Source organism: Ichthyophthirius multifiliis, assembly GCF_000220395.1.
Source record: "Ichthyophthirius multifiliis unplaced genomic scaffold scaff_1120509250905, whole genome shotgun sequence".
NCBI lineage: Eukaryota > Ciliophora > Oligohymenophorea > Hymenostomatida > Ichthyophthirius > Ichthyophthirius multifiliis.
The window spans coordinates 1-19,971 of NW_004086388.1; the positions used below are offsets into that span (position 1 = coordinate 1).

The 19,971-nt window shown below is 14.0% G+C and overlaps 5 protein-coding genes across 5 annotated transcripts, besides 41 other annotated features; 1 reads left to right on the forward strand and 4 right to left on the reverse strand. All coding sequences in view use genetic code 6, as the record gives it.

Annotated features, from left to right (window-relative positions):
* Positions 1-160: 160 nt before the first annotated feature.
* Positions 161-201: a microsatellite.
* A 376-nt stretch (positions 202-577) lies between these two features.
* Positions 578-620: a microsatellite.
* A 216-nt stretch (positions 621-836) lies between these two features.
* Positions 837-907: a microsatellite.
* Positions 840-907: a microsatellite.
* A 244-nt stretch (positions 908-1,151) lies between these two features.
* Positions 1,152-1,195: a microsatellite.
* Positions 1,154-1,200: a microsatellite.
* A 248-nt stretch (positions 1,201-1,448) lies between these two features.
* Positions 1,449-1,491: a microsatellite.
* Positions 1,492-2,626: 1,135 nt separating this feature from the next.
* Positions 2,627-2,661: a microsatellite.
* A 355-nt stretch (positions 2,662-3,016) lies between these two features.
* Positions 3,017-3,051: a microsatellite.
* A 583-nt stretch (positions 3,052-3,634) lies between these two features.
* Positions 3,635-3,707: a microsatellite.
* Positions 3,659-3,714: a microsatellite.
* A 693-nt stretch (positions 3,715-4,407) lies between these two features.
* Positions 4,408-4,565, reverse strand: IMG5_110480 (hypothetical protein; the record flags this gene model as incomplete). The annotated part of the gene is made up of 1 exon (XM_004034837.1): positions 4,408-4,565. A coding segment is annotated over one exon (158 nt), but the record flags the coding sequence as incomplete, so codon positions are not given.
* A 1,556-nt stretch (positions 4,566-6,121) lies between these two features.
* Positions 6,122-6,177: a microsatellite.
* A 2-nt stretch (positions 6,178-6,179) lies between these two features.
* Positions 6,180-6,217: a microsatellite.
* Positions 6,210-6,275: a microsatellite.
* Positions 6,214-6,275: a microsatellite.
* A 226-nt stretch (positions 6,276-6,501) lies between these two features.
* Positions 6,502-6,581: a microsatellite.
* Positions 6,582-7,406: 825 nt separating this feature from the next.
* Positions 7,407-7,452: a microsatellite.
* Positions 7,453-8,317: 865 nt separating this feature from the next.
* Positions 8,318-8,360: a microsatellite.
* Positions 8,361-8,530: 170 nt separating this feature from the next.
* Positions 8,531-8,900, reverse strand: IMG5_110490 (hypothetical protein). Its single transcript, XM_004034838.1, has 2 exons — positions 8,741-8,900; positions 8,531-8,689 (listed from the first exon to the last, which is right to left on the reverse strand). The coding sequence occupies exons 1-2, from the start codon at positions 8,897-8,899 to the stop codon at positions 8,555-8,557; spliced, it is 294 nt and encodes a 97-aa protein (XP_004034886.1). The 5' UTR covers position 8,900; the 3' UTR covers positions 8,531-8,554.
* Positions 8,898-8,936: a microsatellite.
* Positions 8,900-8,975: a microsatellite.
* Positions 8,902-8,975: a microsatellite.
* Positions 8,976-9,113: 138 nt separating this feature from the next.
* Positions 9,114-9,621, forward strand: IMG5_110500 (hypothetical protein). Its single transcript, XM_004034839.1, has 2 exons — positions 9,114-9,405; positions 9,454-9,621. The coding sequence occupies exons 1-2, from the start codon at positions 9,129-9,131 to the stop codon at positions 9,501-9,503; spliced, it is 327 nt and encodes a 108-aa protein (XP_004034887.1). The 5' UTR covers positions 9,114-9,128; the 3' UTR covers positions 9,504-9,621.
* Positions 9,622-9,930: 309 nt separating this feature from the next.
* IMG5_110510 (protein kinase domain protein) lies at positions 9,931-11,519 on the reverse strand (the record flags this gene model as incomplete). The annotated part of the gene is made up of 3 exons (XM_004034840.1): positions 9,931-10,216; positions 10,260-10,689; positions 10,757-11,519. The coding sequence occupies 3 exons, from the start codon at positions 11,517-11,519 to the stop codon at positions 9,931-9,933; spliced, it is 1,479 nt and encodes a 492-aa protein (XP_004034888.1).
* Positions 11,520-12,029: 510 nt separating this feature from the next.
* Positions 12,030-12,094: a microsatellite.
* Positions 12,095-12,358: 264 nt separating this feature from the next.
* Positions 12,359-12,427: a microsatellite.
* Positions 12,361-12,426: a microsatellite.
* Positions 12,365-12,462: a microsatellite.
* Positions 12,368-12,462: a microsatellite.
* Positions 12,421-12,469: a microsatellite.
* Positions 12,470-13,892: 1,423 nt separating this feature from the next.
* Positions 13,893-13,929: a microsatellite.
* A 270-nt stretch (positions 13,930-14,199) lies between these two features.
* Positions 14,200-14,243: a microsatellite.
* Positions 14,244-14,339: 96 nt separating this feature from the next.
* Positions 14,340-14,415: a microsatellite.
* A 154-nt stretch (positions 14,416-14,569) lies between these two features.
* Positions 14,570-14,617: a microsatellite.
* Positions 14,618-14,707: 90 nt separating this feature from the next.
* Positions 14,708-14,742: a microsatellite.
* Positions 14,743-15,379: 637 nt separating this feature from the next.
* Positions 15,380-15,416: a microsatellite.
* Positions 15,380-15,455: a microsatellite.
* Positions 15,405-15,464: a microsatellite.
* A 29-nt stretch (positions 15,465-15,493) lies between these two features.
* IMG5_110520 (solute carrier family 25, putative) lies at positions 15,494-16,978 on the reverse strand (the record flags this gene model as incomplete). Its single annotated transcript, XM_004034841.1, has 10 exons — positions 15,494-15,571; positions 15,628-15,715; positions 15,764-15,845; positions 15,909-16,050; positions 16,141-16,261; positions 16,336-16,427; positions 16,511-16,540; positions 16,594-16,725; positions 16,801-16,868; positions 16,921-16,978. The coding sequence occupies 10 exons, from the start codon at positions 16,976-16,978 to the stop codon at positions 15,494-15,496; spliced, it is 891 nt and encodes a 296-aa protein (XP_004034889.1).
* Positions 16,081-16,135: a microsatellite.
* Positions 16,081-16,147: a microsatellite.
* Positions 16,472-16,507: a microsatellite.
* An 88-nt stretch (positions 16,979-17,066) lies between the features above and the next one.
* Positions 17,067-17,122: a microsatellite.
* A 1,106-nt stretch (positions 17,123-18,228) lies between these two features.
* Positions 18,229-18,322: a microsatellite.
* Positions 18,323-19,287: 965 nt separating this feature from the next.
* Positions 19,288-19,337: a microsatellite.
* The last annotated feature ends 634 nt before the right edge of the window (positions 19,338-19,971 follow it).

The following is a 19,971-nucleotide window of genomic DNA, read 5'->3' on the forward strand; positions in this document are numbered from 1 at the left end:
TATATATATATATAAATAATAAAACATATATAAATATTTTTAATATAAATATATTTGTAATTAATTTATTATAACTTTTATTTTAATAATTTTTAATTGAAATTTAAAATTATTTTTTATTATTATTTTACTATTTTTAAATTATATAAATATTATAATTTTATTTATTTTGATTTTTTGCTTATTTTTTTTTATATTTTTTTAATATTCTTAAATTTATATAATAATTTTTTTTTATTAAATTATAATTAAAAAATAATAATTTATTAAACTCTATCATATTTTTTTAAATAGAAAATTCGATAAATAAATATGTCTTTTTATTTTTCTTAAAATATAAATAATTCAATATATATATCACTGAATTTTTTATTAGTTAGTCATTTTTTCTTAATATAAAGCCAAACATAAAGATTTAAAAACATCAAAAGTTGATTCTTCTATTTACTCACAATCAGTATCCATATCATTATCTTAATCAAGGCAAATTATATTTTAGAATTAATTTTAAATATTTAAATCTTTTTCTTAATATAAATCAAATTAATATAATTTTTTTATTTTGCAATAAATAAAAGCTTTTTTTATAAATTTGCTTTTTTTAAGAATTCTGCTTTTTTGTAAAGATTCCTTTCTAATTTTATATATAGAATTTTATTAATCTCTTTATTTTTGTTCGATTTATCTTTTAATTAGAGACAAATACATTCCTTTTGATAATTAAATATTCCCAACTTAATTAAATTATTTATTCTATTTAATTCTAAAATTTAAATTGAATTTATAACAACTTCTATGACGAATTTAGTTGCTTTATTTTTGCATTTTATATATATATATTTTTTTTAAATATTATTTTTAAAAATTTTATTTTTTTAAATATTATTTTAAATTTTTTTTTTAAATAAAATTATTTGTATTTTTTTAAAAAAAAAGAAAAATGAATAGTTTTCAATTATAATAAAATTTAAAGTTATAATTTATTTTTATATATAAAGAAAAAATATAGATACATTAATTTTTTTTAGAAAATTAATTAAATTAATAATTAAATAAAAATAAAAAATAATATATTATTTTATAAAAAATTATAAATAAAATTTAATATGTATTTTTTTAAATGCATATAAATATATAAAACTTAAAAAAAATATATATATTTATATATATTTATATATTTTATATATTTATATATTTATAAAAATTATTTTATTTTTTTGCCATTTTAATAGATTATAATGTATTTTAATATCAATATTTCCTTTATTTTTTTAGAAAAAAATTAAATTCATTCTAAAAAAAAATACATTTGTAAAAAATATAAATATTATTAATTATATATTTGCTTAATCTATTTAATACATATAAAGAATATTATTTTTTATCTATATTATACAAAAATACTATTTTTATTTTATATTTAAACCCTAATAATAATTTTATATATATTTATTGTGTTTTTATTTTTTATTGTTATTTAATTTTCTTATTTAATTGCTATAATAATTTTTTTTCTTTTTATTATAAATAAGATATGTTTTATATATATAAAAATTATTAAATTATATAATTTAGTATTTTAAAAAAAAATATACTAAAGCTAATTTAAGCATAAATAGTACCTTTTGATTTCATTTTTTTATAATAAATCTAATTATTTATAATTATTCCTAATTTATATTTTTTTCTATTACAATTTTTTTAAATAATCTATATATTTACTTTTTATTTTTAGTAAAAGTATTTTTTTATAATTTATAGAATTCAAAAATTTTAATTTGGTGTTTATATTGTAATGTATTTATAAAACATAATATTTTCGAAAAAAAGTTTAATAAAAAATTTATTATATTTTTAAAGTAATTAATTTATATTTTAATATTTGTATTTTTTTTAAATATTTATTTTTTAACCTTATAATTAATATTTTTTCTATTTCTTTATAAAATAAAGCCTTCATCTATATTAATTTATCCACTATAGATGAATGTCTGTGTGGGAATAACCACATGCAGGATATACTGTGACATCGTATATAATTTTGCTCGCTTTCTATGATTGAGGTAACAACATAAACAGTACCCTATGGATTTAATCCTTGTACTCCATCTTTTATTCTATTCAACTTAGCTCTGAGTTAATTTTTCGCTTTAACAATTACTGGACTCAAAGGAGGGATTTCATATTAAGTATTTTTATTTAAAGTTTTTTAGATTTTTTTATTTAAAAATATTATTTTTTAATTTTCTAGAATTTTATTATTATATTTATTTAAAAAGTTAAAATAATTAAAATAAAAATAAAAATTTCATTTATTATCAATTAAATATTATATAAATTATTCTAAATTATATTTAAAACCTTTTTAATAATTATAATAATCTTCAATTAGCTTATAATAGACTCTTTTTTTTATTTTTAAGTAATATAAATATAAATTTTTTATATTTTACAAATATTCTTTATCATTATTTGTTTCAGTTATTATTATATTTATATTTTAATATTAATCGGATTTTTAGCTATATTTTATAAAGTAAAATATATTTAATTTTATTTATATAATTAAATATATACTAAATTAATGCATTTATAAGTATTTAGAGTTTTTCATTTCTTATTAAATTTTTATTATTACTATTATTTTATAATTATTATTATAAAATTTCCAAATTATTTATTTAAAAACATTCTTATAATATATTTTCACTTATATTTCTAATTTAAATAATAAAGATATTCATATATTTTAATAAAATTAATACCTTTTATTTATAAAAATTATAAATTTAGACCCTATATCTAATAATACTATTTATTTATATTGTATATTTTCGTAATTTAAATCTAGACTTTTAGGAAATATATAATTACCTTCTTAATCATATATTTAATTATTAAGAATATCATTAATATCAAACATTAATGGAACGAAACTTCTTATTAATTCATTTGGATTCATTTTAAATATTCTTAGTATTTATTTTATATAATATCATTTTATTCTTACTCTTTGTATTTATTATTTAAATAATATTTATGTTTTAAATATCCTAAAATGCCCAAGCAAAATTAATGTAAAAGCTTAGTTATTGTACTCTAATTTAAATAATTTTTTAATATATGAATAATATAAAGTTTTTTTTATAAACATTAGTATATTTCAAAGCCTAAACAATAAAATCTCTTATTAACAAAATAAAATTATTAGTTAATTAAATATTATCTTTTTAAAATACGATTATCTATATTATTATATTATAATTTATTTATTTTTTAATTATAAAATTAAATATACTTAATCAATATTAAGTTTTGTATAATAAGAAAACAAAACTTAAGGATTAATTGTTTGATGTATTAAACTTTTTTATTTAGTTAAAGGAATAGCAAAATTATGAATTCTAAGCATTCTTTATTTATATTAGTTACTATATAACATACTACTCTAATTTTTTTTAAATAATAAAATAAATTTCATAATATAATAAATCAATTTTTTTTTTAAAAAAAAAATAACTATATACTTATATAAAAAAATAATCACTTCTATTATCATAAGATTAACAACTGACTTCTAAAACAACATAATTATTTCTAAAATAAAAATAAAAAAATTATTAAATTAATTTTTTATAATATATAAATATGTATATTTATATAATATATATATATACATATATATATATATATATATATATAATATAATAAATACTATTCTGCTTAAAAGAAAAAAATTATTTAAATTCTATCTTTATTTTAAATTTCCTATTACATTTACAATACTCCAATTTATTGAACACCTTATTCTTAAAACTGCTTCCCAGGCAAATTATTAGCACAAAGCTTTTTATATAAAATTAACATACCTGTATTTTTACTACATATATTTTTAAGAAAAGCTTTTTATTTGTCCATTACTTTCTTTTACCAACTTTCCTATTTAAGATTCCTTTAAATTAAAAAATGCTCCTTTTTGGTAAAACATGTTTAAATTAATAAATTTATTATCAAATTTTTTACAAATCTAATTAAAATAATAATTTTTATTTTTAATTAATTGTATGTTATCATTAGAATGGAAAACATATAATCTTCCCCCTGTCATACTCATCTAATCTAAACACACATTAAAAGCTTTAAAAAATAAACTCTGTACAGTATAATCTTATTTTAAAGAATACATAGTCTCCATTTAATCTAATAAACTCATAATATTATTCTCACATTCTTCTAAATTGACCAAAATATCATCAGGAAAAGGCAACTCCAAACAGTTAAATTCAATTTATTCTTCCTGGTCTTCTTTTTTATATTTTTTTTTAAAAAAAACTCATTTTTTTCTTCTAATTTATTCTCATTTTCCTATTCTTTTTTTTCCATATCATATTCAATATCTTTAATAACAAAAATTTAAGGCTAATTAAGTCTTTTACTAACATTATAAAAATGCAGCTCATGACAATAGCCTATAAATCCTATACTAATAGAATTTTTATTTTCTTAAAAAATTTAAGATTAGAGTGCATTTTTTATCGCTACACATGTATTCTTTAAAAACCCATTTTATGAGCTTTTCCAACTTATATCAATCATAAACCAATATACAATATCCGATTCTTATTTAGCATGATATTTTAAAGGTATTGCAATATCATATGACCCAAATTTTAATTCGTTTCGAACTTTTCTCAATTAAGGAATTTATTTTGCATATAAATATGGAATATCTTATTCATTTTAACACATATTACAACGCCAAGATTTTTATTCGGGTAGAATTTTACAAAAAGGGTTTATTATTGTCCTACAGTTTGCACATCTTTAAACATCTTCTATATCACTTAAATTTATTTCACCTTTAAATTGTTCATTTTAGTTGAAATTTACTATACTACACTATTTTTTTTATTTAAATAAAACTATTATTATATATATTATTAATAAATTATTTTTTTAAATATAATAAAAACTATAAAAAACTTGGATTTTTATATAAATATATTATTTTTTAATTTTAAGATAAAAAATTGAAAAAAGTAAATATTTAACTATAATAATATAAAAAATAAATTAAGTTTATTAATTTTTTATATGTATTATATACTTCAGGCTTTGAAAATGGTGCTATAGTAAAAGCTAAAGGAATCTTTATTGATTATTCTATTTATTTATTTAGTGGGAAATATTCTGATGAGGATTATATCACTTATTTACTAGAATTTAATTATTTTATAAATTAATTTTTATCTATATAATCATTATCTTGTTAATCAATTTATTGAAAACTATTGTTTTGACTATTGATATTATAAACGCTTGTATCTGAATCATTATTTTAAGAAAAATCTTATGAACAATTATCTTGTGAATTTGATTGGGAGTCTTCGCATATTTATTATTCACATTCTTCTATGTGCTCTTATAATATTGAGTTATTTTCGTTAGAATTCGTATTTGTTTTTACTTAATCGTTATTTTGATAGTTAAATGAAACTGAATTATTACTATTTTTATTTAAATATTTCTATTTATTCATGATATTTTATTTTATGAGTATTATATTAATTCAAGAAAAAAAAAAAAAATAATATTAAAAAATTTAAAAAAGAATAGTAAATTATATTTTATATAATGTAATATATATGTATATGTATTATTTTTTAATACAATTATTTATTTATTTTGATTTATTTTTAATTTATTTATGTTCAAATTTATTAAATTAAATTCTTTTTAAGAAAATGAAAAACAATAATTTTATAATAATAATTAATTTCATATATATTTTAATAGTTGTTTTGTTAAATAATATCATTTATTTACATATATAATTTCATTATAATTAACATATAATTTTATATATAATATTAAAAATATATATTAGAAATTATTTATTTGAAATTTTTATCAATTTAAATATTTTTTTATTTTTTATTTATTTATTTGTTAATTTTAGAGATTTAATATTTATTTGTAATTCTTTTAAGTTTATTTTAACTAATTCATTTAAAACAATTTTTAACTAAAATATATAAAAAAGAAAACTAAGGAAATACATTTTAAAATTATTTAAATAAATAATATTCACTAGAAAATTCGATTAAAAAAGATTTTATATAAAATAAAGTAAAAATAAAAAAAAAAAATATAGAAAATGAATAAAAATAAAAAATATGTTTTATTATTAATTATAGTTTTTATTTATTAATATATATTATAAACAAATTTATATTATAAAAAAATATAATTTTAATAAAAATTTTATTTTAAAACATTAAAATGAAATTATTTAATTTGTTTTTTTTAAATAAATAATAATAAAAAAAATATATTTATCGATATTATATTGATAAAACCCTTACTATTTTTATATATATTTTTTAATATTAAAAGGCTAAAAATATATTTGTAAAATACAATTTTATTTAAAATAAAAAATATAGAATAATTAATATATAGAATATATATAAATAATATAAATTATTTTAATACAGATTATTTAATATCAATAATTATTTTTTTCTAATTATAAACTATTTTTATTTATTTTAATATCAAAATAATTTATTTTTAATTTATACATAATTATAAAATATATCAACTAAAAATTAAAAACCTTTATTTTATTTTTTATAAAAAATATATAAAATCCTTTTATATTTACTAATTATCAATATTTTTCTATTAAATCCCACGCCGTCCCCCCTACTGATTTTAAAATTATTATTTAATTACTATTTTATTTTGCCTTTAAGATATACTTCAATATATAAAACTTATTATTTATTATAATATTATATTGGTAAAATATAAATGATTTTGATTTTATACTTTTTTGTAAATATTTAAGATAATTTTAGGAATATTGAATTATGTTTACTTCTTTTAAAAAAAAATTATTGATATTTTTATTTTAGAAAAAATATTTTATTTAAAAATGATTAAGTTATTTCTTTAATAATTTTATTATATTTTTTTATTTATTAAAGAAATTATTCATTTTTCGATTATTCCAAATCATTTTTTTTTATTTTATTTTTTATTTTTTTGAAAATTTGTGCTTAATCTTTTTATAAAAAAAAAAAAATCTTCAAATTATTTATTATTAAAATAAATTGATGAAATTTTTTAATATAGTAAAGTCGTTTAATTTTATAAAATATATTAATAAGTAATAGATAATTTAAAGGTTAAGAATTTATATTATTCAGTCATTTTGCGATAAAATAACTAATTTTTTATTTATTAATATCAGCATTACATATTTATTTAAAATAAAATAAGATATTTCCATTATGTATGGGATTTTAATAAATAAAAAATTAATTTTAACTGATTTAAATAGAAAATATAAAAAGATATTAAAAGATTTAATCAAATATAAAAAATTAATTTGTATTGTTTTTTTTTTATTTTTATATAAATAATTTTTTTTATTTTTTTAGAAATTATATCAAAAAAAAATAAACTAGTTTATTCAATTTTTATAATCAATTAAAAATGTTTTTAATAATTGATAATTTAAATATTCCTTAAGTTTAATGATTTTTTCATTAAAAGAATAAATAATAAAAGTTAAAATATATTTCTAATATAAATATTATAATATATTGTCAATTTTTATAAAAAAAGAATATTAATATAAATAATTATTTTGTTGTATATATCATAAAATTTATATTATTTTTAAATAAATATATTAATTAATATTTTATTTTAAATAAAACTAATTTTTACCTGTTATTTAAAGATATTTTATTTATTTATGTATAAAAATAGCAATAAATTTGATACAAATTAATTTCATATTCAAATAAAAAATAACTTAATGCGTTTTTTTTATAAATTTTAATTTAAAACTGAATTTTATTTTATAAAATAAAATATTAATGTTGTTATAATTTTTATTTAATTAGTGAAATATTTTCTAATTTTTATTTATTTATTTTTAATAAAAAATAATAATATTTTAATTTTTATTTATATTAAAATCCTTAATTTACAACAATAAAATAAAGTTTAAAATAATGTATTTATATAGAAAAAAATAAAAATTAATTTTGAAATAACAAAAATAATAATAAATAAAATCCTTAAATTAAACAAAATTATAAATAAATATAAATCTATTTAACTCTTAACTCACAAAAAAAAAATCTTATTTTATTTAAATAAATGAATTGTTTTAAATTAATTATATAAACAATCTTAAAGAAAAAAAATAATAAATTATTAAATTATAATTAGTATATTATTAATATAATTTATATAAAAAATACATTTAAATACTTTTCTTATATAAAAATATCTTTCTTTAATAATAAAATATAATTAAATTAATAAAAAAAATAAAAATTGACATTAAACTAATTTATATTATTTTTCTAATAAAAAAAAAAAAATGTAATTTTAAAAAAATTTAAATAAAAAAATAAAATAAGATAATATATATTATTAAAAATATGAAAAAATTGTTTAAATTCTCTAAATAATAATTATCTTATATACATTTTTTTTTTTTTTTATTCAAAAATAAAAAATGACACTAACATCATTCCAAAATAGGATATAAACCTTTTTCTTTAAGAACAGTTTCTAAAGCAACATGAGAATCTCCTTTAGCTCTAATATATCCACTTAAAATAATAGAGGTTTTTTTGCCACTCATTTATCCATTTTATCCTACCTTTTTATATATTTTATTATAATATTTTTTTTGCATTTTATTAAAAAATACTTCAGCAACATTGACTTAAATTGAAGATGCATCAGTTGAATGAATAATTCTGTTTGTCCATTCACATTTTCTAGGTAAATATTAATCAACTAAAACTTTTTAATCATTAACTAAACCAGTCATGGGTTTACTCCATTAATTTTTTCTTCCAGCGTTCATTTTTATTTTTATTATTATTTTTTTTTATTTTATTTTTTATATATATATTTTTGTATTTTTTTTTTTATATTATTTTCCACACTTTTCCCTTTTTTATACTTTTATAAAAAAAAAAAAATTAAAATAAATAAATAAATAAAGGCTAAAAAAATTAAAACAAAAACAAAAAATATTTTTTACAATTAAAAAAATAAAATTATTTAACAAAAAATAAAATAAAAATTAAAAAATGAATTCTGAATAACTTGCTTATGCATATGCAACTTTATTATTAGTTGACGCTGAAAAAGAAACATCTGCCGAAAATATTGAAAAAGTATTGAAGGCAGCCAACTTAAAAGTAAATGCTTCCCAAAATGCCGCTTTCCAAAGATTATTTGCTCATACACCTGCCAGTAAATTAGTTCCATAATTAGGAGGTGGAGTAGCAAGTTCTGCCCCTACTCAATCTGCTTAAGCTTCAGCTCCTGCTAAAGCTGCAGCAAAAGAAGCTCCTAAGGAAGAACGTAATAGATATATATTTTTTTTTAATTTAATATTTTTTGTAAAAATAGCTAAAAAGGAAGAAGAAGAAGATTACGATATGGGAGATCTTTTCGGTTGATTTAATTTTGTTTAAAATAATATAAAAAGCAATAGAAGTTTTTTTTTTTTATTAAGAAAAAAAAAAAAAAAATCGAATTAAAAAAATAAATTATTATTTTTTATTTTTTGTTTCTGATAAAAAAAAAATTATTTAAACAAAACTATAATTTTTGTATTTTTTTTTTAAAAAATAAATAATGGATTTTAAGTATAGTCTAATAAACAGTCATTATTATTGAAAAAATTAATCCAAAATAAAAAGCTTTATTTAAATTTAATTTATATAAAATAAAAACAAAGAATTTACTTACGTAATAAACTTTTAGTATTTTTCCTTTAATTTATATATTATATTTAATATAAAAATAATTATATATGATAATATAAATTATAGAAAAAGAATAAACATAAATTATCTAATTTTTTTTTTTTTATCAAAATAAACATCAAAACTTATTAATTCCTTAATTTAAATTTCTAATAAACTTAGAAGGTACTTTTTAATAAATATCACTATTTAAAACATTCATTTTTTAATTCAAAGTTTCCGTTCCTATAGTATTTTCCTCAATAAAAGTAGTCCCAATTTCCGAATAATTATCCTAACTTTATTTATTAAATGATTATTCAAAGCTCTTTTCTACAATAGTAGACATACTATTATAAATTGCACTTTATTTATTTTTCATACAAACAAACCATGTATGATTAATTAACTCACTTGCATTTGGTCTAAAAATAATATATAAGTTTATATTTTTATATATATAAATACCTTAACAAAGGATTTTTTTCCAACATCCTGATTAATAGGTCCTTAGCACTTGAAGAGCATTTAATAATGTGGCTTTTTGTATCAAAATCAATTTCACATTTTTCATTTAATTTTATTATGTTTTCCAATGTATTCGAATCAAAAGGTAATTTCCCATACAATAATATATAGAAAATGATGCCTAATGAAAAAACGTCTATTTTTTAATTATACTAGCTATGATTGAATACTTCAGGCGCTATAAATCCCGCTGTACCGTATTTTTTATAATTTTTAATTTAATTAGAATAAAAAAAATCTGCAGATTAAAAATTGATTAATTAAACATCTACTAGTGTTTTTAGATTTTTAAATTGAATATTTTCTAATTTAATATCTCTATGGAAAATATTTTTTTAATGAATATGTTATAATGCATTTAATAATTTCCCTTTTTTATATATATATTTTTTTTTTTAAAATAAATAAATAAATACAAAATTATATTTACTATATACATATTATCTCAGATATTATTTTCTCATCTAAAACTATTGCGTTACTTAGTTTATATTTCATATCTAATCCCTAAACTAATTCAGAAACAATAAACAGATTATTTTCATTTTCATATACTTCATGTAATTTTGTCACATATTAAGAATTTAATTTTCTTAAAACTCTAGTTTCTTTTAATATTTATTTCTCTTAAGAACTTGAAATTGTCCCTTTGTCAAAAATCTTTACTTGATATTAATTAGAGTCTGAAAATCGAAAGCATTTATATGAATTAGAAGTATTTAATTTTTATATAATTTTATATTTCTTATCAAATTTCGATAAAATGCAAAATCTTTTAATTTCATCATACCATTTATTAAACATATAAGAGTTTTCCGCAAATAATTCGCATTTAAAATTTTCTTTTTATAACCGAATTCCATATGTATATTGATTATTTGAATAATCCTAGATTTTTATTTTCTTTATAAAACAAGAACTTAATATTAAATAGTCCATTTTTGAAAATTTTTCTTCTTCGTGTATATCATCTTAATTTTCATCATTTTAATTAACTAAAATTCGAATTAATTTATCAGGGTATATTTCGAAATGAAAAGCAATCATTTTTTTCGATTTTTCTAAACTTTAATACATCTTACCCTTATAGACTAATTAAGATTAATCTTCCATTTATTAAGGAGATTTTATTTCAACCCAAAATTCATTTACATTAATATCAGCAAATATACTTTTAAATTAAATTATATTAACCTTCATTTTATATAAGGTATTTTATAAAAAATATTAAAATTTTAAAATTATTTTTTTATATTAATTGCTTTCTTTTTTTTAAATGATTTTTTATTTTTATTATTTTAATAAAAAAAATTTTTATGGATTTATTTAAATAAATTAAATTTAATAAAATTAATTCAAATATACTTTTTAAGATAAATTTTATAATTATTAATATAATATAAAAAAAACATATATTTATTTATTTCATAAGTTAAATAAATAATGAATTTATATATATAATATTATAAGTTTAAATACTTTTTTTTTAATAAATTATATTTAATATATTTTGATATATATTATATTTTAATAATAACACTAATAAAATAAAAATATTTTCTATAAAAATTATAAAATTATAAATAAAATATAATGAATGATTTTAATTTTTAAATTATTAAAAATATTATATATTAATATTTAATAAATAATATTAAATTATTATTTTTAAAAATTTTTAATTTTTTTTTAATTATGTATTCTTGTAAATATATTTTATTACATAATTATTATAAATTTTATATTATTTTTTATATTTTATTATATTTTATTATTAATAATTATTTCTACCATTAATACCAGATTTTATATATTTATATTATTTTAAAAATATAAAAAAAAATTATATAATATATTTTTTTAATAATTTAATATAATATAAATTAATATTAAATATTTAAAGTATTTTCTATATTTTTTTATAAATAATAATATTTTTTTTTTATAATGAATTAAAAAAAAATAAGTTAATAATAAAATTAGTATGCATTTAGAAGATTAAATTAATATGAACTAAAACATATTTTAAAATTTAAATTTAAATATATATAAATAATATGATTATATAATCAATATATTAAATTATATATATATTAAATAAATATATTTATTTTATAATCATATATTAATTTAAATTATATATCTATTTTTATTTTAATTTAAATATCTTTTTAAATATATATAAATATATACTTTTATTATAAAGCACCAAAATGATTTAAAAATAAAAACTTTTATCCTTAGTCGAATCAACCTTTCCTTAAATTTAATTTGCATTTGCTTATGGTTCAGCTGTATATCCTTAAAAAGACTACGATTATACACTATAAAAGCCCTTAATAGATCTATTTTTCGCTGTAGATGATGCCGATGAATGGCACAATTAAAATTTTAAGTAAAACCCAACCCATTATTCTGGATTATCTTATTATTTTGGTTCTTCCTATATTAATGCATTAAGAAATCATGTTTGCCTTGTCCATTTTAATCCAAACATATAACTAACTCATGAAAATGAAATATACAATATAAAATATGGAGTTATCGATATTAATCGTTTAAAGCAAGATTTGTTAAACTGGGATATTTTAACATGTAGTGGAAGATTACATAAGCCCGTTAAAATTCTAAAAAAAGATGAAAATGATAAATAGCTTAATTTAGCATTAAAATCCAACCTTTTATCATCTTCTAGTATTTCTCTTATTCTTAATTTTTACGAAAATTAACCAATTCATATAGATTAATTTTTAAATACAGTTTGCTCAATTTCTTATTGGGGAGATATACGTTTCACTTTTGGAGCGGAAAATAAAAATAAAATTAATAATATAGTGGAAGGAAATAAGGAAAATTTAATATAATTGTATAAATAAAAAGTTTTTGATAATTAATAGATGAAATAAGTCATTTTATTTAAAGATGATTATATTTAATTTAAATTGGAAGAAGATTATTGCTTATTTGAATTACTAAAAAATATGCCTTCAGCACTTAAATTGTTTAGTAATAATTATGATTTTAGTCTAAAATAAATTTAATTAGATTTAATTTAAATGTAGGCTTTATAAAAAATTAAAGAAATAAATAAAACTTAGTCGGAAAGAATTATTGCTTACAGCCTAATTACTGTTTCACCTATTAAAAACATTATGTATATTATGTAAAAATATAAAAAAAGGTTATTTAAAAAATGAATCTTAATTTATATATATTTAAACTATTAACTAAATATTAAGAATAAATATATCTTTTTGTAATAAATGTATATTATAATTATTATTTACTTTATTAGTTTACTATAAATATATATTTTATTTTTTTTAACTTAATTTTTATTATTAAATGAAAATAAAAAATAAATTTTAATATAAAAATATATCTGTTTTAATAATAATAAGAATAAAAAAAATTATGTAATAATCATAAATAACTTAATAAAAAAAACTGTTTTAACAAAAAAATGCTCCATTAAAAAAAGACTAAAAAGAAAACACATTGTAAGATCTATAATAAGAAATAAAATTCTGGAAACAAAGGTTCGAAAATTTATATTAAAAACGTTAAATTTAAGTAAAAAAATAAAATAAATGTAAAATAAAAAAATAAAAATAGAATGATGATTTATGTTAAACTTAAAATGATCAATGGTAATAAGATTCAACTATAAAATTTAAAGAAATAGAATATTAGACGTAAATATATGAAATAATAAATTAAATACATACAGAAATAAATTCAGAAAAAAATACTAAAAAACCATTATAATAAGATGAAAGCTTTATAAAACTACTTTAAGAAATAAAGAATAAAGAAAAATTATAAAATAAAATGAATTAAAGTTAAAATGCCTTGTTTTTAATAAAAGAAGTTCAACAAGAAATAAAAAAAATATTATAATAAAAAAACGAATTAAAATAAAAATATGAAGATGTTACGAATCCATAAAATATTGTAAAAATACAACAATAAATTTAGTAATAAATAATTTAAAATATGCATTGTGGAATTTAAGAAGTAATATAATAATATAAATATATATATATATATATATATATATATATATATATATTATTATATATATCTATTTATATATTTTTTTTTTTAATACCTTATACTTATAAATATATAATTAAATATTATTATTAATTAATTTTCTTTTTTAATTTTTATTATTTTTATATCATTAATAATATCATTAGTCATTATTTTATAAATAATTAATTTTTTTGAAGTTTCTTTATAATATTTATTAAAATAAAAATATAAAATATTATAAATAGAAATAGAAAAATATTTCTTTTTATAATTATCAATTTTTTTTTTTTTTATATTATTATATATGAATATTTAATAATATTTATTTATATAAATTTATATATAAATAAATTTATTTTTTATTTATTTAATTTTATATTTATTTTTTATTATTTTAATTAGGCAGCAATATGCTTTTAATAGTAAAAACAAATATATATTTAAGAATAAGAATATTTAATTTAAGAATAATAATTATAGTATAATTAATTATTAACCAATTATAAAAACTAAGAAAAATTATTTAAATAATAAATAATGCAATCTTAAACATAATATATATAATAAATTTAGGATTTAAAATAATAAATAGAATAATTAAAAAATATAAATAATGTATATTTATTAGAAAATGAAAATTTATAATATGATCTGCAAATTCTATAAGAAAAGTACATTAATTATGAAAATGTAGTTGATTAAAAATCATAAATAGTAAAAGAATTAGTATCTAATTTATATGAAGAAATAAATAATTATAAAAAAGAAAATTAGATACCATTTGAAATCCAAGAAAAATAAACAGAAAAAATGTCAATTTTTGAATAATAAATATAGAATGAAAAATACTTGAATAAATAATTACAATAAATATGTTTATAATAAAATCTTATTTAATAAAAAAGAAAATAAACAAAAATTCGTAATTCCATGCCAGATTTATTATAATAAACACATTTACATCAAGAAAATTTTGATAAAATATTTAAAAAATGATAAAATACATGATTAAAACAATAACGATATATATATATATATATATATATATTTATATATATAATTTTATAAATTTATAAATTTTATTATATATTTTATATAAAAATATAACATTAATAATTTTATTTTATTAATTTATTTCAAAAATCATAACTACTATCAATATATCTATTTACTTTATTTTTTATTGCCCAAGCAGTTCCATTGGCTATAGGTGCCTTTATATATATTTAATTAATCTAACTAAATATAATTATAATTAAAAAATATATACTTTTATCATATTTATTGTAACTCCTTTAAATAATGCACTTCCAAATCCTTCTTTATGTAAATAAAATTTAAACATTTAACTTGTCGTCCTTTATTATATATCAAAAAAAAAAAATATTATTTTTTATAAATTTTACATTTCAGATTTCTATTCACCTGTTTATACTAGTAAAGCTTCGCCTTATTTTCTTTTATACATAATATCAAAAGGATAGGCAACTTTTTAAAAACAAAAAATTATATATTAAATTTAAAAAACTAAAAAAACTTTTTAAAAAATACGAACTTAAGAAAAGGTTGCCCCAAAAGCTCCAAAAGCAAAATCAAAATACCATTCTTTAGAAGTTTTAGGATAATGTATTTCTGAATACTCTTTTAAATTTGTAATAATAAAAAATCCAGATCCATGATAAAAAAAAACTCCCTTTTGTTAAAAAATAATAATTAGTTGTTAATATATTTATATATATATAATTATATATATATATATATATATATATATATATATAAATACTATTATAGCTAATGTTAATCCTCTATAAAATCCTCTAATACCTTCAATTTTATATATTTCTTTAAATGCATGAATCAAACTATTGTATTTAAAATTATCCTTTTACATAGCCATTCTTGTTCTATTTTAAATATAATTAAAAACAATTTATTTAATAAAAACACTAAATAAAATATGTATTTTTTTAATAAAAACCTAAGGAATTCAATAGGATAAGTACAAGATTAAGCAACTACACCAGCAGTTGCTCCAATAAAAATAAAATAACTTATTTTTTGAATTATTATCTGATTATTAAATTGGAGTATGAAATTTCTATTTTATTTATCAAAAATAAAATACTAATATAAATAAAAATAATAATATATACATCTCTAAGAAAATCAAAAGTTGAGAAATTCTATAAAAAAAAAAAGTTAAATACATAAAATTAACTTTTTTTATTATATATACAATAGCTGAAAATGGTAATATTGATATTAAATTAGCACTATTTCCTCTCCAAAAATTTTTAATGCCATGTTTTTAGAAAATATATTTGGCTTCTTAAAATGCTATTTTATATTTAAATTGTTTTTATCTTGTCTATTGATACATTTCAAAAAAATAATTTTAAAAATAGAGATTTATTTTATTTTATATTAAAAATAAAATTCTTACAACAAATAAAAATTTGATTCTTTCAATCGGAGCAATAACTGTTTTAGCACATGCACCAGCAAATCCACCTTTTTGTACAATTAAATATATAAAATAATTTTTTTTTGAGTATTTCTATACCAGAAATAAAACTTTTCAAAAATTTATAATCATCTTCATTTTCATCTAATTAAGACATTTAAAACTTAAGTTAAAATATTTATTAAATTGAAATAATATATTTTTTTTATTTTTTTTTTAAAAAACATACTTTTAAACATATAATTTATATATATATATATGAATAAATATATATATTAATATATATATTTATATATATATAATAAAATATAATTAATTTTTTAAAAAAATTATTGTAAATATATAATACTTATTTAAAATAAAATTTCAAATATATTTTAATATCTATTCAAAATCTTTATTTATTTTATTTATATTTATTTAATTTTCTATAAAATTTGTTTAAATATTATCTTTAATATATTATTTAGAAATAATTTCTTTCTGTTCAGGATTTATTATTTCATAAAGCTTACTATATTTTTCTATTTAATACTAATTATCTTTTTATAATTTCAAAATAACATTTTTAAGTTATTCTTGTTCCTAAATAATCTTTTATATATAAATAGTATTAGATTAATTATTTTTCTAATAATTATCTATTTCCTCTTTTAAATCTACTATATATTCTTTTAATTAAATATTTTCTTTTTCCAAAATTTAATTAAAATCATTTTATTTTGAATCTATTTTTAATGAAAAAAGTAAATTGTTTTATTTCAATTTTATATCTTATTATAAGAAATCTTCCTCTAATACTTCTAGAATTTTTTAAAGGTAATTTTAGTTAAACTTTATTTCATTATTTTTATTTTTAAGTGCAAATTTATTAATTATTTTATTAAAAAGTTTAGAGTCTATTTTTAAATCGTCTATTTTATCCAAAAAAGAACATAAAAAATATTTTTTTAAAAAATTTTAAAAATTTATATTCATAAAGCTTTTATTTTTATCAATATTAATGATTTTTTTCTTCAAGATTTAAATAAAAATAATCGAAAAAACATATTTTTTCAAACTGTTTTTTTTATAAAAATATTTACAAATTAAATTTTCCATTTACTATTTCAAAAAAGAAGTTTTTCTTATTCTATAATAAAAATTTAGTATAATCTTACTTAATAAATATATTAAAAAATATATTTGAAAAATTTCATCATTCAATTTTTTAATTTCTTCTTATTTTTCTTATATAATTTTATTATATTATTTATCTTTTATATCTATAATATTTTAGATTTCAAGAATTTATGTTTTATATTATTATTCAATTTAATTATCAATAATTTAATTATTTTATTATTTTTCTATTAGAGTATTATTAAAATTAATTTGTTAATTTTCTAAAATACTCTTATTTTAATTTTATAATTATTATTATTAATATTATTATTATTATTATTATTATTATTTATTATTATTTATTATTATATATTTTATTATATTATTATTACTATTAAAATATTTCTATTTACTCTTAATTTTATTCAATTTCTTCTAAATTCAATTAATTTTTTTTATTTTTTTATTTTTATAATTATTATTAGTAAAATTAGTTTAATTATTTTTTATTTTATTTTGTTTCTTCTAAATTCTTTGATTATTATCTACTATATTATTATTATTATATAACAGCATTTAATTATTAATGCATATTATTATAAATATTATTATATTAATTTTCTTCTAAATTCCTTTCTTCTAAAATTTATTAATAAGTTTTTTTATATAATCAATTTATTATTTTTATTCTATATTTATTTCTTTTAACTATTTTTTTTCTTTTTAATTTTTGTACATTTACCATTATTTTTAATATTTTTTAAAATAACACATCTGTATATTATATTTCTCTTTCGAATAGAACTTCTGTTTTTCCTTTACTTTCAATAAATAAGTTCAAATTTTAAATAAAATATTAAAATTATTCTTCTTTTTCCATTATCTTTTTATTATTCGAATATTTTAAATTTTCTATTTCAGATTTTAAATTTATATTTTCTTAAAATAATGTATCAAACTTTTTATTTATTTCATTTAAACCTGAATATTCCTATAATTTTAATGTTAATTCTTAGTTCGTTTTTAAAGCATTCTATAAATCATTTTCTAATACCTTATTATATTTATATTAATTATATTATTTTTTATAATTTATAATAAAAAAATAATTTGTAAAATAAATATTTTATTGTCTTTTTGTTGTTGTTTTTATCTAATTTTTAATTTTTACAAAATAAAATAAACTGCTAAATAATTATATATATACATTTTTTTAATAAATTACATTAAATTTTTCTATTAAATTATCTTGATTTAACATTAATAAATTCAACTAAGATTATTTGTCAAAAATTTCTTATTGAAGTGAATTTTTTTCGTTTTATAATAGAAAAATCTAACTTTAATTTTTATCTATAAAGCTTTTATTTGTTAATATTTAATTTTTATAATTTTTTATTTTTTAGTTTTTTTTCTATATTTTTTTTTCACATTTTTATTCATAATTTTCTATTGTCTTCAATACTTGATTATTTAAACTTTCTAAATTTTAACTTAAAAACTCCTTTTCTTAAATAAGCTTATTAATTTAAAAATTAAACTCTTTTTTTTAATTATTAACTTCTTCTTAATAATTAAATAAAACCTATTCATAATAAATCAATTTTTTTTATAAATCTTTATTTTTCATTTCCATTTGACAAACTTAATCATTTTAATTTTAAATTTTTATGTATTTTATAAAGAAATATTCTTTTCTAAATTTTAAATTTACATTTTTTAACTTTAGATCTATTCTTCTTAAAAATTTACCCGGTTATTTAATAATTCTATTTCTTATTTTTTTATAAATTCTCACTTTATATAATTTTTATTTAATTAATATATTCTTTTGTTTATTTCCATGTATTTTAAGGGCTTTTATTATTATTGTTACAAATATTCAATGAACTTTTTATTTTATAATCTTAAATTATTTATTAATTTATAATTTCTCGTTTTATGGAAGATGAGTTTTCTCTCATATATTTATATTTATGTCTTTTTAAAATTAAAAATTAAATTTTATTTATTTTATTATATATTAAATTTATTATTTAAATAAAT